This window comes from Pseudopipra pipra, chromosome 15 (genome assembly GCF_036250125.1).
Source record: "Pseudopipra pipra isolate bDixPip1 chromosome 15, bDixPip1.hap1, whole genome shotgun sequence".
Lineage (NCBI taxonomy): Eukaryota > Metazoa > Chordata > Aves > Passeriformes > Pipridae > Pseudopipra > Pseudopipra pipra.
Genome location: NC_087563.1, coordinates 17,796,007 through 17,812,747, shown reverse-complemented (window position 1 = coordinate 17,812,747; position 16,741 = coordinate 17,796,007). Strand labels below are relative to the sequence as shown.

At 48.2% G+C, this 16,741-nt stretch overlaps 1 protein-coding gene across 3 annotated transcripts in view; it reads left to right on the top strand.

Annotated features, from left to right (window-relative positions):
- The window catches only part of FNIP1 (folliculin interacting protein 1), a 64,341-nt gene extending 49,736 nt beyond the window's left edge, over positions 1-14,605 (top strand). For all 3 annotated transcript variants that reach the window (XM_064672252.1, XM_064672254.1, XM_064672251.1), the window contains 7 exons: positions 2,745-2,891; positions 4,812-4,981; positions 6,266-7,673; positions 8,012-8,180; positions 9,959-10,156; positions 10,513-10,628; positions 11,420-14,605. In XM_064672252.1, coding sequence (XP_064528322.1) covers positions 2,745-2,891; positions 4,812-4,981; positions 6,266-7,673; positions 8,012-8,180; positions 9,959-10,156; positions 10,513-10,628; positions 11,420-11,498 — 2,287 coding nt within the window. In that variant the 3' untranslated portion in view covers positions 11,499-14,605. The remainder of the gene's footprint in view (positions 1-2,744; positions 2,892-4,811; positions 4,982-6,265; positions 7,674-8,011; positions 8,181-9,958; positions 10,157-10,512; positions 10,629-11,419) is intronic.
- Positions 14,606-16,741: the final 2,136 nt, after the last annotated feature.

The window sequence follows — 16,741 nt, the reverse complement described above, 5'->3', positions numbered from 1 at the left end:
GCTGTGCCATCGTGTCTGCAGGAGCAGGGCTGCTCGCCTCGGTGCCATCTGTGCCCGCTGGGGCAGACCCCAGAGGGGCTGAGGAGGGGTTTGCTCAGGGCTCCCTTTCCGCTTGGCAGTTGGCTCTCCCGCCCCGTGGGGTGTGAAGGTGTTTCCTGAGGGGCTCCCCGGCCCCTGTGCCCGGTGCTGCAGTGCTGGGGCTGAGGTGCCTGTAAGCTCCGGGCTGGAGTTCAGCCTCCCGGAGGCGTTTCCAAATATAAACCAATTTAAATGCACTGGAACCCTCAAAAGAGCAGAGTCTCTCATTAACTGAACTTTCCCTCGCTGGTGTGTGGGGGCGGTGAGGGAGGGGAGGGGAGGGGGCTCCTGCTGCAGATGGCTGAGAGGAGAGGGGCCAACTGGGTTTGTAATGGTTGTTGTTTTTTAAATCCAGTTAACTTCCCTGTAGTGTTCGGGGAGGGTTTCTCGGGTTTTTATGTTTTGTTTTGTTTTCGATTTTGCCCTTTCCTTACTGGCAGGGGAGCGTTTCCCTGGGTGTCTGCAGAGCTGGGAAGCAGTTAATCCTTGCCCTTGGTCTCTGTGCCATTGCTGCCTGCGCTGGCATGGAGGGTTCCCTGCACTGCAGTCACATGCCTGCTGGCCAGGGGCCAGGGCAATCTGATCTGGCTCGGAGGAAACACTATCAGCTGCAGATGCAGCCAGGGTTACCAGAATAGTAAATAACGAATCACAAGACTCGGGCTATCTTTTCAACGAAAACAAATATTTTAATATGTTGGTTTTAGTATAGAAGTAGTTTCTTTTTTCAAAACAGCCGAGCTGCAAGAGGCTTGGCTCGGGTTAGTTTGCATAGGAAGGAGAAATAAGCTGTATTTTACGTTAAGTTGTGCTGTTTATCTCCAGCTTCTCAGGTCAGCTGTGTCTGGGGGGTGTAGGTCTTGAGACTTGTTTTGAGCTTTGAAGTCCCTGGACTTGGGGTTTCTCCTTTTCTTGGGGCCTCTTTAACATCCACTCCAGTTAATGAGCTGTGAACAGAAAGCTTTCCCTTAATAATCCCATCCCTAGTCCCAGTTTGCTCCTGCAGAGGAATGAAATCCCAGTGCCCCAAGCCCCTGTGCTGCCAGAGACCCCCTGTCCCCTGCATGTGGCAGTGCTGGTGCCCCACTCGTGTCCAGTCTGGCAGGACTTTGTGCCCAGTCTGTCACCAGGCTGGGCTTTCCTCCCAGGAGAGGACCAGGAGCAGAGGGTAACATGGAGCAGTGACCCAGCAGCCAGCAAAGCCTCTGAGGGCTGGGCAGTGCAAAGGTAACTCAGCTGTCCCTCTCTCCAGCCCACTGGCTGCTTTCTGGTGTTCTCATCATGCCTGTGGCAGTGGAGGGTCTGAAGTTGTAACCTTTGAGGAAGATAGGGTTGTTTTGGACTATTGTGAGCACACAGAATGGATTTTGTATTTGGTGAACACAGGTGGAAAAAATAAGGCAGAGAATGGCACTGCCCTCTCACCTCCCTCCCTCTGGAGCAGCCCCAGTGATTCCAGTCACCTTCAGTGCCCTCTGGGGAGCTGCTCTGAAGGTCTTGTCCCCACCCAGCTGCTTCTCTGCCAGATTGCTGGGGGGTAACTCCTTCCTCCCCTGGGAGCCCCCGTGCCAGGGCTGGGATGTGCTGTGCTGCTGCTGACGTGCTGCTCTCACTTCCTGGGAGTTGCACTTTAAACACTAAACCACAGAAGATTTGGCAGCTGCTGCTCGAGTGTGTTTGCCTGTCTGGCATGCACAGCCATGGCTTTACTTCTGGAAGTGTCCATAAATTTTGAGACCAAGATATGCAGAGAAGATCTTTATAAATCAGGAGGTGGTACTGGGGATAATGGGATAATGTAAATCTTTGTCTTGTAAAACAAAAATACCTCATCTAGAAAAAGTAGTGCATTAAGTGGGGAGAAACTTGAATTGATCAGTCATTTCCCTTGTCCTTTTGGTTTTTTTCGGGCTTACATTTTTACTATGATAAAAATACAGGTTCCCATAGTGTCATAATGGAGGCTTTGTACTTCAAAACTAAACTGTGATTTAGTTTAGATTTTCAAGAGTTTAACAGTAATCTGAGGGGTTTTAATCTGGTATTTTACTGCAGAGCCAAATTTTTAATCATAGATTTACTGTCCTCTGTAGAGTCAAAAAGGATGTGGGTGAGTGTGTAACCTGAACAGCCATGGGGTGACTTTGACTCTCATACTCTCTATTTAAAGCTAAAGAGGTGAGCTGTTCCCCTGCTCTACACATCACACTTGGGTGGGTTTGGCCTTGAGATACACCAAGTTTTTAAAGCAAGGAGGAAGTTCAGGTATAAGTCAGATATAGATAAACTTGTCCTAGTCATAAATAAAGCAGAAGTATGTTTTGAATGAAGTGGAGAAAGCAAGGAGATAACAGAAGAAATCATTCCTTCTGCACTCAGAGTAGGGCAGCTCTTGATTTGTGGCAGGGAGTGTTGCTGTGTTTGGGATCAGTTCAGGTGGATGCAGGAGGAACCTGTGAGGTTCAGCTCTCCCTGGTGAAGGGTGAATTCCTACAGTTGAACGAGCAACATGGTTTGGATGATGGTGGACGAGAGAAATTTTGTTTCTGATAGAAATGACAGCTGGAACTAAACATTGCAGCGAATTCTTTAAGCTGGGATCTCTGCCTTTCCTTTTTTTTTTTTTTGTTTGTTTAGCCTGCTGATGTTTTGGTTTTGTTTTCTAGAACGACAATTTGCAACCTGTACACGATGCCCCGCATCGGGGAGCCCGTCTGGCTCACCATGATGTCAGGGACACCCGAGAAGAACCAGCTCTGCCATCGCTTCATGAAGGAGTTCACTTTCCTGATGGAAAACGCTTCCAAGAACCAGTACGGTGGATTTTAGTTTTTCAATTCCATATGTGATTGTGCCTTTTTGTTTCAAACCAAATTTCAAATAATCGGTTGTTAAAATCCTGGCAATCAAAGAATCAAAAGGCCGTCCATAAATACCTTCTTTTTAAAACAAAAAAGAAATAAGAAATTATCTCAGTACATTTCTGCTTCCCCACAATCCTCTAAATCTCGGTAGAGGCTGAACATCTGAAACATATCCATAGGAAGCATGTGATGGGTGTGGATGTCTGGAAGTGGGTGAACATACCTTACGAAATGCACTAATCTACCTTTCAGAATCAGTTGTCATATGATGAGCAGGGTTAGACATTCAGGAAGAGCTGTTTCTGTAATACTGTCTGACCACAAATTGCTCTTAAACCTTAAATCATTATAAATGCCACTGGTGTGCTGATCAGTGCTCACCTCTCTGGCCTCAGGCCCCGGCCCTGAGCGGGTGTTGAAAACTGAGAAAGAAAGTTCCTGATAAACTGGGGTGAATCTGATAAATTTACTCTTATGTCAACACTTCATCCCCTTTCCCCAGGGCACAAGTAGGGGAAGTTTTTAAAGCACTTGGCTCCAGTGAGGTCCTAAAACGAGCACGGACGTGTGCTGGGTGGGAATGGCACTGGCAGAGCAGCTGCTTGCTCCCTTTGCAGGGGGGGAAGGGGTGGCTCAGGGAAGGGGCTGCTGCTCCCATCCTCCAGCTCTGCCACCACCTTTGTTATCTCTTCTCTCCCCAGTGGTCAGTGTGGTCCACCTGCTCCTGCCTCAGTGCAAGGGGAGAAACCACAGGGAACTGTGAGGGGTTCAAATGTGTTTTCTTAAAATCAGTTCCTGCTTCAGTGGAAGCTTTTTTCCTGGGCCATCCTGATCCTTGCCATTCTGAGACCTACATATCTTGGTTACATTTAAATGGTCCTTTATTTGGGTTTGTTTGCTTTATTTTAAATACAGTAAGATTTACAGTGATGGAAGCAAGAGGAAATTATGCTCTGTATCCTTTCCAATCCAGCTTTAAATCTCCTCTCCTCCTTTGGCTGTCTCCAGTGAGGAATTGGCTGCATGGAAGCTGTAGGGTTCCTGATGCTTGTAAACTATTCAAATAATGTTATTTTGAGGCATTGAACTGTTTTCCTCCCCACACCTGAGCTGCTGAGGCCACCAGCACCATCTATTGGTGTGTAGAGGCTCCTGGGCCCTGCTCCTGCCAGGAAAACTGACTGGGAAGGGAAGTTCCCTCCACGGAGCAGAAACCATGCTCTATCACTGCAATAAATCAGATAGTTAACATTTTTCAGAAAGGTTTTTAGCCTTAATTTCTTAGCTAGTGAAAACTGTTTTGCCAGCATAAGGGCACAGCTCCTCTGGCACAGAACTTTGAGGGGGTTTATTTTTGAAAGGAGCAGCCTTGTGTGCTGGAATTGCACAACAGTTATGTGAAAGAACACAGCACCCAGCTATTTTACAGGTTTGGTAGTGATAGCCTTCCTTCTCATCCACAGTCACAGATCTTGTGGGTTTGGGATCTCCTTGGAGTACAGAGGCCACACAGTGCCACTGCTTTCTTATAGTGAACAGAATAAGTTGGTTTTGAGATGTTTCACAGCATAAAACTTGCAAAATAGGAAGTCTCGTAGTTATTGCCAAACAGAGGAACTGAGATGCCACAGAGGTAAAAATTTCATTTTACTTTAAATGCGTGTTCTAAGAATGAGCTTTGCAGGGGTGGGAGGGAGGGTCCAGCCACCCCTTCTGTCCCTGAAAACCAGGACTGAAGGGATGATCTGTGCTGACTTTGTCAGGCTGTTTCTGCAATCCTTGATCCATCTAGACTGTGGAGCTGCTGTCAGTTTAACATCCTGAGTGTGTACCTGGAAAAAACCCCATTGCTGGACGTTTTGCTTTCAGGTTTTTACCAGCTTTGCTGACTGCAGTGCTGACTAACCACCTGGCCTGGGTCCCCACCGTCATGCCCAATGGCCAGCCGCCCATAAGGATCTTCCTGGAGAAGCATTCTTCCCAGAGCGTGGACATGCTGGCCAAAACCCATCCCTACAACCCTCTGTGGGCACAGCTTGGTACGTGGCAATCACCTCTAAACCACCCAGCAGCTTTACAGGAATTGGTTTATGATGCTTGTTACTTCCCTCCCAAGTTATTTATTTCTTAATTCAAAATGAGACAAAAGTGTGTATTTCCAGCTTAGAGGTGGTCACTGTATTTTTTTATGTGTGCTCTAGTTTCTTAAGGCATTATGTATTGTAAAATGTTAGCCCAAAAGTAAGGCCCTCTTTAGTCACCTCTGTGGGGTCCCTTAAGGTCACCTGTCCTGGTGCTGGTGGAGGATTCCAGCTCTCCTCTGGCCCTCTATCTAGAAGGAAAATAATTTTTTAATTTTTGGGATGCTGCTATCAATAAGCCTCATTCTAGAAAGAGAAAATCGAGGAAATCCATCTTTTGATCAGAAATGAACATACTCTTAACATAATGGATTGATGCAGAACAGGAAATCATGGCTCAGCAACCTCCTGGGAAGGTCTCAAAGCCCAGTCAGTGTAGCTGGTCATACTGTCTGCTAATTGCAAGTAGAGTAGGGGAGATAAGGTCAGAATGCCCTGCTCTGCACACACACTCTCCTGGAATTTGGTTAGGGAAGGGAAGGGAGAGTTCTGGGAGGTTGTCCCGTTCTGATACAGACAAGAATGGCCAGGGAGTTGGCAAGAAGACTTGATTTCAGAGCTCATGGGACTTGAGGGACTCACTGTGGTTAGAGTGGCATTTGAGGCCTCTTGGGCCCCTTCTCCCCTCATCCCTGCAGCTCCCTAATACCTCCAGAACACACAGGCACCTGCCCAGGTGACTCGAGTACAGTCAGAACACCCCATCCAACCCATAGCAGAGCTCAAGGAGGGGAACAGAAGGAGGTTGGCTCCAGCCATGCACCTGCCACCATCACTTTTTGCTCTCATTCCTGGCATAGGTTTGCTTCTTTTACAGCTTTCTCTTGTGGGTAAAAGTTCAGCCCAGTTTGCAGACTCTCCAGGGTAGGCGGATGCAGACGCCTCCTCTCTCCCATGGCTATATAAGGATCCCAGGAGACGAGCCTCCAAAGCTGGAGTGAGGTGGTCCCTGATGTGTGAGATCAGATGTCCCCCTGACCAGTGGCTCACCTTACAGACTGATACCAACAGCATCTTTGGGATTCTATCTGTTGAAAACAAACTAGAGGATAGCTGTCATCACTCTGCTGCTTTAGTATTTCTCTGTTGTAGACCTGGCCTTTGAAATCCAGCCCCAACAATTGCTGTTAGGAGAATAATTTATTGCAAAGATGCCAAATAATTGTGTATTTCCTGTCCTAGGTGACCTGTATGGGGCTATTGGATCACCTGTGAGATTGGCAAAAACAGTCGTGGTTGGCAAAAGGCATGACCTGGTCCAGAGATTGCTTTACTTCCTCACTTACTTCATCAGATGCTCTGAACTTCAAGAGACACATCTTCTAGAGAACGGGGAGGATGAGGCCATCGTCATGCCCGGCACTGTGATCACCACCACGCTGGAGAAAGGAGAAGTGGAAGAGTCTGAGTATGTGCTTGTCACAATGCACAAGAACAGGGGCAACCTGCTGCCCACGGAGTCTGAAGAGACGAGAACTGCCAACTGCAGCTGTAAATACTGCAAATGTCCCCCTTCCCTGGCACAGAACATAGAAGGAGTTCCACAGCACGAGCGAGAAGACACGCAGAGCACTCCCAAGGGAGAGCTGGAAACTTCTTCCGACGAGAGCAGAACCATCGTCCCCGACGACGGGCAGGAAGATGCTGTGGATGTGAAGCAGCCGAGGCCCTGCATGGACACCAAGCTGGAGACTGTGGTGTGCACGGGGGCGGCTGCAGGGCCAGACTCTGGAGTGGAGGCCCCAGGGAGTGCGTGGAGGGGCGAGGAGGGGCTGGAGCCGGGCAGCCCCGCGGGCGGGGGCACGCGGACACCCGGCATCGCCGTGGAGAAGAAGCCCCCTGACAAGCTCTTCTGCGACGCCTTCCCCTGCGCCGCCGAGGCCCAGACAAAGGTGACTTTCCTCATCGGAGATTCCATGTCACCTGACTCAGACATCGAGCTGAGGAGTCAGGCAGTAGTGGAACAAATTGCCAGGCATCACAGCCCGCCAGCAGCGGAGGCAGCAGTGTCTGCTGATCAGAACTGTGAAGCTAAACAAACTGTTGAGGACCAAAATAGAGACTGTGGGACAGCTGAACCCTTTCCTCAAGTTGCTAGTGAGCATCAGAGCTGGAACCCAAACCCGTGCAGTGCTGAGAGCATGAGCCTGTTTGACGAGTATTTCACTGATGACAGTTCAGTTGAAACCCGGACTATTGATGATATTCCAGGGCAAGCAGCTACAGACCTTCTTGCTCACAACAGTAGTTTAGAGTTTTCTAAAAAGCTGTGTACAAAGGCTTGCAAACCACCTAGTGAATTTTGTAAATTCATGGACTCTGTTCGACAAGAGACCTACAAAAACTGCTTTAATGAGCAGGACCAAAGAGAGAAAATCTCTATTCGTGTCCCCTGTGGGGACAGAGAAAACGTAGAGAAAAAAGTCGCCCCAGGGATTGATTGGGACATTCCAAGAAATGAGAGTTCAGACAGTGCCCTGGGTGACAGTGAAAGTGAGGATACAGGCCATGATCTAACTAGACTGGGCAGTAACTATTATGGAGGAGAGCAAGAAGATTGGGCAGAGGAATATGAGATTCCCTTCCCTGGGTAAGTACTGTTCAGCAGTAACACAGCCTAAAGAAGATGGAGCCTCTTCTCATGTCACATGTTTGGAGGACTGTAGCCTAACTTGGCATCAGGGTTGGAAAAGTGTCTCTTGAGCTTGCTGGTTGTTAAGGAATATGGCGAGATCAGTGGTCTGGAAAAAAGTATTAATTGTGCATTGTGATCTTGGCTTGTGTTCTCTGCTTCCATGACTGCAAAAGCTGACTTTAAACTCCTTAAAAAGTGCTTGAATGGAAGTTAGAAGAGCTATGATAAAAGTGGAAATGCAACCTCTCTGCAAGCTGAATTTGCTGTTTATTATTGATATGCCTTTCTTGCAGGTCAAAATTAGTTGAAGTGAACTCTGTCCAGCCCAGTATTGCCAATTTTGGAAGATCCTTACTAGGAGGCTACTGTTCATCTTATGTCCCTGACTTTGTTTTGCAAGGAATAGGAAGTGATGAAAAGCTGAGGCACTGTTTGGTGTCAGATTTGTCTCATGCTGTGCAGGTAATTAAGCTATATTTGGTAAATGTATTTCTCACAGTAGGGGAAGGTAAATGTTTTTGAACATACAAACCTGCTGGTAGTGGAAATATTTACTGTCGCAGCTCCTGTCACGTTTCCCCAGTCCCAGGTCACCAATTTTTTCTCTTCTCTCAGTTCATGTATCTGAAACACGTGGGTGTTTCACTGCAAATCTGGATCACAAAAGATTAGACTCCCACTGAAGCCAGTTGGGAGGCCCTTGCCTTGGGAAGAGGGATCTTGGTGCTAAGCCATAGAGGAATCATCATCTCCTGTAGGCATGGCAGGGGGTGGTTGTGTGCCCACAGGATGGGATGATGTTAAACCAGCCCAAAAGCTGAGGTTGTGCATCTCTTCCTGGGCAGGGTCTTGGTGCAGAGGGGCAGAAGCTCCCTTTGCTCCCTCCTCTGTCCCTGCACGTCTGACCAATGTGCTTGTGCAGTGGAATGTGTCCTCCACAGTGAAGCCACCAGGAATGTTTAATATTTTGGGGGCATTTCTCCTTCTTTAGGATTGTAGTCCATGTGTCCAGTGGTGATGGCTTCACTGGAAAAGAAGAAACCAATGTAAAGATAATTGTCCAAAAGGGACTTGTGCTGCTCACGTGTGCTGGTGATCGATCATCTCTTCTCCACAGAAGCTTTTCCCTGGATGAACTGGGGCATGACTGGGAAGCGTGGTATTCCCTACCTCTTTTAGTCCCCAGGAAAGGAGTGGAAAGTGGGCTGTCACTGAAAAGTGTGATTCTGCTTCCCTCTATTTATTCCCAAGGGAATGGGGAAAAACCCCAGATGTGCACAGGCTGGGGAGCAGCCGCTTTCCTGAGAGCCTCCAAAACATCCCCTTTTTCCATCTTCTCACATTAACAATGTGCATCAGACCTGTGGCTCTTCCCCACATTTCATCTCCTTCCCTTGTGCCCAGCTCCACAGGGAAGGAGTTTTGCTCCCTGGGTGGTTGTTCCAGGGGCTGGTTTAAGCCACATGTTTAAGCCATTTGGGAAGTGTAATTGAATTTCAGGCAAGAGAGGCAGCAGTGTGAGGTACCTGCTGCTGTGGGACAGATGTGGCTGAAACACAGCCTGACTGAGCCACATTTTTATGCTTCTCTTCAAGTACAACAGTAACTGCATCCCAGCACTGTGTGAGGTCCCTGTGGGACATTTTGGAAGGAGGTGCTTCCTAACAGTCCAGGCCAAAAAAGGTATTAGGGAAGGACGGTGGGTTTCTAAATACTCCCTTTTTCAACCCCTTTTTCAGGGCTTGGGAGAGGTGCAGCACCCGCTGGAAGGAATGGCAAGGCACAGGCTTGGTTCCTGACTCCCTCTGCTGGCCTCCCATGAAGGGAAACCAGTGACAACTGGGAGTAACCCGACCTTGTTAACACAGCCGTGCTGAACGGCGAATTGGAGTTTTGGTACTTTCAGTTTTAGGAGTTTAAAATATACTTTAGATATGTCAGAACTCTTTATGTCAAATATCAAAATATGTAGCTGTCAGCCAGTGACACACTTTCGAGCCTGGGAGAGAAGGTAGAATAGGCACCATCCTTCTGAGACTGTGCCTTGCTCACAAAACCCCTCTGTTTAATGGATGGAGTGCAGCGTGGGCACATGTAACTGGATTTTAGGGGAAGCAGTGTCTGGGATGCTATCCTGCTGTCCAGGGGTGCTATCCTGCTGCCCAGGATGGTGATGTTTTGTGAAAAGACCGTTGTCATTTGTCATTCTCAGGGTTCTGCTCTTCATTTTGTGTTCCCAGCACCCTGTTCTGGACGAGCCCATCGCAGAGGCCGTTTGCATTATTGCAGACACAGACAAGTGGACGGTGCAAGTGGCCAGTAGCCAGAGAAGAATGATTGACAATAAACTGGGAAAAGAAGTGTTAGTCTCCAGTCTCGTCTCCAACCTGCTTCATTCCACTCTTCAGCTTTACAAGCATAATTTATCTCCAAACTTTGTAAGTCTGAATGGCAATCGAGAGGGTGATGGTTTTAAAGGACCCTTTAAGGAAGTGTAAGATTCTGCCTAGTGTTTGCAGCCACAATTTCAGTAGCCAGTGCATCCTCTGGTGTAGCTGTTTGAGCTGCCTATTGAAATGCCAGTCTGTAATCAAAACAGCTGCCTCATTAATTCTGATTTAACATGTAATCAAAGGCTTCTGCTGCAAAGCAAGAGTCCTGCCAGTGAATATCTCTGCTAGACACAAGCACAGAACAGGCAACAGGCATGTGTGGTCTGTGCTGTTCTGCTCTGAGGCTGCTTTGGTTCAGAGAGAGCTCTGTCTTCCCTCACACATCTGTCTTTGCTTTCTAGTGTGTGATGCACCTGGAGGATCGGCTGCAGGAGCTCTACTTCAAAAGCAAGATGCTGTCTGAGTATCTCAAGGGCCAGATGAGAGTCCACGTGAAGGAGCTGGGCGTGGTGCTGGGGTATGGTCACAAACACCCTGGGTGTCCTGGTGCCACGTCCCCTGCCTGGGCTTGTTCTAAGCACAGCAAAATGGATTCCCAAATGGGACTGGAACTCAGAAGTTACCCATGGCCACAGGCTTCTGCTTAGCCATTGCTGGATCCCAAGGATCCCCCAGCCTGTGTCTTCCCCCCAGGCAGGAAGGTGGGCTCAGCACTCTGGAGCTTATCAGACTCCCTGCTTAGGTGGTCAGTCAGCCCTGAACAACACGGGTTCCTGATTCCTCCAGGCTGGCTTTCCCTAATGTGGCACAAAACACCCTCTGTGTCATGTAAGACACACAGTACCTCTCTGTGGGTGTGGGGCACAGGCAGAGGAGCTGTTGAAGGGGTGTTCACAGGAAGGCAGAGGAGTACAGGACGAGCAGGAAGGCACACAGAGCACGTGTGGTGCTGGAACTGGGGGAGCAGCTGCCACTGCTTCAGCCCAGTCCTCTGCTCCTGCACTGTGTCCCCCAGCTGTTACTCCCTTTGCTGTGAGGTTAGGAAGGAATTGGGTGTTCTTCCTCCCTCCATTTGCTTCCTCACCAGTTTGTTAGTGCTGTGAAACCCCCCCAGACAGGTAGGAGCTGAGGCAGCGCTGGCAGTGCGTGAGCAGGCACAGCTGGAGGGTGCTGGGAACAGTGTGGCAGCTGCAGAGAGTAACCCAGGGCCCAAGTGCAGGGGCTGAGCAGGCTCTGTGGGCACTGACACGTGTTCAGCCCCACCATGTTCCGGGCTGGATTAAATGTGACTCTTCTGCTTCCTTCCAGGATTGAATCCAGCGACCTCCCTTTGCTGGCAGCTGTAGCGAGCACTCACTCTCCCTACGTTGCCCAGATCCTACTTTAACACGCCAGAGCCCACAGACTTAAACTTTTTGCCTCTCTGGAAACAAAGTGGAAGACAACTTGTTCTGGCTCCTTTCTCTTTGCAGCAATTCAAACAAACTGCTCGCTGAGCTGCAGCACCTCCATATATGACTGCACAGTGTGCAAACAGTTGGAGACTTCTCCTCTCCCACTCGGCCATTTATCAAAAAGGATAAAGAAAGGAGTAAAGAAAACTGAGTAAGCCCGAGCTTTCAGCCATGGAAAAGTGAAGATTTTAGCAAAGCTGAAGATCTGCGTTTTTTAGCAGTTTCTGCCACAATGGCTGACTGTGACTTACACTGGGGAACGGAGGAAGAACTGCTCTGAGAAACACACGATGCCATCAGCCCTTAGGAACTGAACAGGAGAGAGCAGCTGCTGCCTCCAGCCCGGCCTCAGCTGAGCAGGATCTCCTTGGGATCTGTAATTCTCAAGCTGCGATGATTTGTAAACAACTTCTACTTTTTCATGTCATAGTCCAGTTCTGGATTCTTCCCAGAGGAAGAACGGGGCCTGCTTTGTTTTGTAAAAGGCTTACTAATGACAGTCAGCTCCAGAATTTATTTATGATCTTTCTCTTGGGAAGAGGGAAAAGCAGGGGACAGAGGGGGACAGGGAGGAGGAAGGAAGAGGCCAACAGACAAACTAGCGATGGAGATTCTTTCTTGGCTGGATGCTGTAACCAGTATTAAATGTTTATAATGTTTAAATGTTGCTTTATACTAAGTGATACTTTTCTTCCACAACGTAATCAAAATGTTAAAAACAAAAATAATCTAAAGAGAATGTTGGCTGAAATTTCCCCACGGGGTCCCCAGAATGACATGACAGTTACCTCTAACTTTTTTATGATCTTTAATGTTCTTGCAACACCATATTCTTTTTACAGCAGTCAGTCAGCCAGCTATTGAAATAATGAACTAGAAATAATTGTACCAAAGCATTGGGGACAAAATGAGTAGACTATTACCCTTAATTGCTCAGGTAACTAATTGATACATTTTTTAAAACCATTCTACAAAAGAAATGAACATTGATTACACCATAGTGTAGTAATATCCAAATTATTTTTTGACAAATATACCCTGCAGATGACTCTAATCCCTTTTCTACTCACTCGTGTAATTACCAGCAGGAAATGTTGTTTGTTTTATTCTCAGCATTTCTCTTTTACTCAGCCATCACTGGTTTGTCACTGTATATACAATAGTTGTACGAGTAGCTGATGGACCCAACCTGGTGTAAGTCATGTAAATAGACAGTGGGAGGTGGATTATGTTTTCAAAGGCTCTACTACCTCAGTTTAACTGGACACTTCATTCTAGGCTTTGCTTTACGTATTTGTCCTGGCAGCCAATTAATGTTGCTGATTTTTAGCTTCTGTTTTCATTGATTACGTTCAGTATATTGAGTTTCATGGATTATCCTCACAGGTGGGAGACACGTATTCACTTGGTGGCTAAACTCTGTAAGAAATTCTATAAATGCATCATTCTGTGATCATCCCTCCCACAGTACAACACGCCTGCTATTGGTGTTTGCAGGGTTACTTCAAATACAAATCTGTTTGAACCATTTGATAAACCTGAAAACAACAGGGGAGATCCCTGCCCCACCACTGTCAGCGACAGAACTCTCCTCCCTTCCTTCTCTGGGGCCAGGATTCACCCAGGGTGGTTTTTCAGCACTGTTTAAAATCTGTCCCTTAAAGCTGTTCCAGGGAAAATCCACAGGGCAAAGCTGCCCCCCACGCCAGGAGGTGACCCCAGGAGGTGACCCCAGCGTTCACCCAGCAGTGTCTCTGGAACCCTGTGCACAGACCCTCACGCTGACTGCTGCAGGGGAGGAACTCGACGTGTGATCCAAGGGTTTGTTTCTCCCCTGTTTTTCAAATGTCCTTTCCTCGCCACACAGTTGTGTTACATCTGGTTTTTGGAACGAGCATGACACAGGGCCTGATTGTGTAAACACATTTGTCATGAACTCCAGGGTTGAGCTCCACGTGTGGCTGTTGAACTCTTGGCTGGGGACGTGCTGTGGGCAGTAGTTGAGTCCTGAGTTGTGCCCAGGCTGGCAGGGGTGGCCTGGCCATGGCAGCACTGCCGGGGCTGGCGGTGAGGGGGGCTGAGGGTGCACTCCTTCCTTGGGTGGGTTTGTCTGTAGCAGTGCCCAGAGAGCTGGGCAGCTGCCCCCTAGCCCTGGCACCCCCCAGGACTGAGCCTGCAGTGACCCTGACGGGAGAACTGCGTCCTCCTCCGAGCCATTACTGGCAAATCGTTGGGGTTGCTTTGAGATGGGTTTGACTCTCCAGAGAGGCCCTTGCACGGCTTGAAATAATATTAATGTGAGAGGAGAAGGAGGTGGCTGTGGGGGGCACCTTCTGTGCTGTCCTGTGCCCACTGCTGCTCGTTAGTGGTGTTAATGATGTGTTCAGTCAGTCCCAGGCTGATGCAGCTTCCTCAGTGTCCTCCCCCGTGCCAGTCCCTCCCCTCGGCCCCTCTCAGCAGTGTTGTGGGCAAAACACAACCAAAACCCTCGTGGCATGGGAAGTTTTCCCGTGAGTTAATTTTTTTGGGGTACATGAACAATGTGGTACGTCTGTCTGTTTGTTAAATAACACAAAAAGGGATTTTTACAGGCTATAGCGTCGACTTTTTAAAATATATCGCGATTGTTTTATGTGAATAGAAAACTAATGTTTGATTTCTTTTTTCCACTATTCCCAATCTCCATTATTAACATGTCTTAATTTTCTGGCTGAAAACTAAGTGTACTAGAAACACAAATTAGCAAATTTGGTTTTGTTGCAATTGGCAAACACTGGGCTGCTAAGAACAAAAACTGTTTAAAAGAACAGATTTTACACCTTGCATATGTTTTCCCTATTAGTTCTTAGAGATGTTTTATGACAATTTTTTGCTTTCTCTAAATTATTTAGATGGTGGTACTTGTAAAATGCTGGGTAAAATGTACATACTTGTTATCTCTTCTGTTTTTGTATATATTTCCCAAGATGTGCACTTGTATTATAATAACCATTCCCAATTTTAGGGGAAATTTGTGCAATAAATACAGTATGTCAATTTACTTCTGGTACCTTTTGCGTCCCTTTTTTATGCATGTATGAGAGCGTGGGTGAGTGTGTGAATAGAACCATCTGCTGCCTGACACTGTCTCCTCTCCCCTGTCCATTTTGGGCCATGCTTCCTGTGCTTAGTGCTGCTGCAGCCATTTAATTTGGGGTTTCTTAAGGGATTAATAGTTTCAAATAGAATTTGTGTTTGAACTTGCTGTCCCTTCAGTTGGGAATGTCGTTGGCCCCCAAAAAGCAATAGTGAGACAGGAGGGAGGCCCTGACCCTCTGTACCAGTGCTTGAATTTGCTTGAGAAGAGACACAAGCAGAAGGGGCTGGTCTGTGCACTGGTTTGTGCATTCATTGCTGAAGTGACCTGCTAAGCAGTTTGTCACAGGAGTGTTTGCAATTCCTCTCCTACAAGGCATTGTATTGGTGCCCATCTGCCTGGGTACAATCCCTTTTCTGTCTCTCTGGGTCGCTGCACAGGAAGGGAGGTTGTTGAGGAGTCTCTCTAAGGTTTTATTAAATGTAAGTTCAAATTGTGATGACAGTGCTGCCAAGAAAAGTGAAGTGATAATCATACACAGGAAAAATAACTAATTTAGGAAGATGTAGCAGAGCACAGAAATGAGGCTTTAGAGCATCTCAGTTAAATCAGGTGCTCCTAAAAAGGGGAAAAAGAACAAGCAGGAGATGAAAACCTTTGCCTGAAGCAGCTGCATCTTGTATTTGTGATGAAACGTTCTCGTGGTTTCCTTCCCTGGTAGGTACCTCCCCCAGGTGCAGGTCGATGTCCCCGAGCCCTGTCCTGCAGTGCCCAGCCGTGGGCAGGGGACAGTGCAGGCTCCATGTGCGGCACAGCTGGATGGCACAGGAGCCTTCTGGGATTTCCACCTGCACCTGCCAAGCCCTGTCCTGCAGAAGGCTGTGACCCCAGTGTTTGGTTTCATCTCTCGCAGGAATGAAAGCCCCAGCAGCCCCCTCCCGAGTGCTGTCAGTGACACCCCGTGAGCTTCCCCCGGCGGCAGGAGTGGATTGCCCAGCCTGTTCTCAGCCCAAGCAGCACTACATCAAATGGCTCAGTGCTCAGTGTGGGTGAGTCAACAAAAAAGCAATTAACACAGAACCATTGCCTTTTAATCCTGATAACACAGGGGTTCATTGCTGGCCTGGTACTCCTGTGCCACGATGGACTCACAGGGCAGAGCCTGCGGTCCCACGGCAGTGCTGGAGGTGAGGTGAGGGCAGCTCCAGCAGAACCTGCAGCAGGAGATGCTCAGCATTAGCTGGGAGCAGGGGAGGCTCTGCCAGGGGATGCTGGGGATGTGCCCTGTGCACTGCCAGACCTGCTGCAGGGCTCCTCGGGCTGAGTGCACCTGACAGGGCAGAGAATTTGGTGTTACTGGAGTAGATGGTCATGAGGTGTCCTCCTGACTGGGATGGTGAGGGTAGCTGGAGTCATGTGTCTGTGTGGGTGTTTGGCAGAGATGATGGGAGCAGTACATTCAGCAGTATAATCACTGCAGCATCCAGAAAACGCTGATGTTAATGCCCAGAATTGATTTCCTTTTTAACTCTCCAGCTAGACTGGGACATGGCACTTGCTAGCCAGTATTTTTAATGTATTGTTACTTCTTTTCTGTAATTCCCTTAATTTTCCTGAAACAAAGGGGAAAGCTAATTTACTTTGTTGAGGCAAAGGCAGGAGGGAAGCCACAGGCACCTGAGTACCACTGTGTCCCTCATCCCTTGCGTGATTCCCAGGGGTCTGCAGGAAAGAGGATGATTCTTTTCTGTGTGGCTCAGTGCAGAGTAACCAGAGGATGATTTCTGGATCCAGGGGTGGGAAGCAGCTTGCTGTGTTGGCTGCACAAAAGCAAAGAGCTCCTAACAGCTCTCTGCTGAGCTGCTGTTGCTTTCTTCTCTCTTAAACATCTCTCGTTAAAAAAATATTGGCCTTGTAGCGGGAGGTAAAAATGAGCAGAGGGCCTGGAGATACACGTGTTTTCTGAGTGTCTGTGCTGCAAGGAACGTCTCTGTTTATGTGCTGCAGCGTTCACATTCTGTTCCAGCCATGCCCTCATTTATTTCATGGTACAGGAGCAGTTACAGGCTCCTCACACCGCCCCTGCAGCCTTCCTGCCTT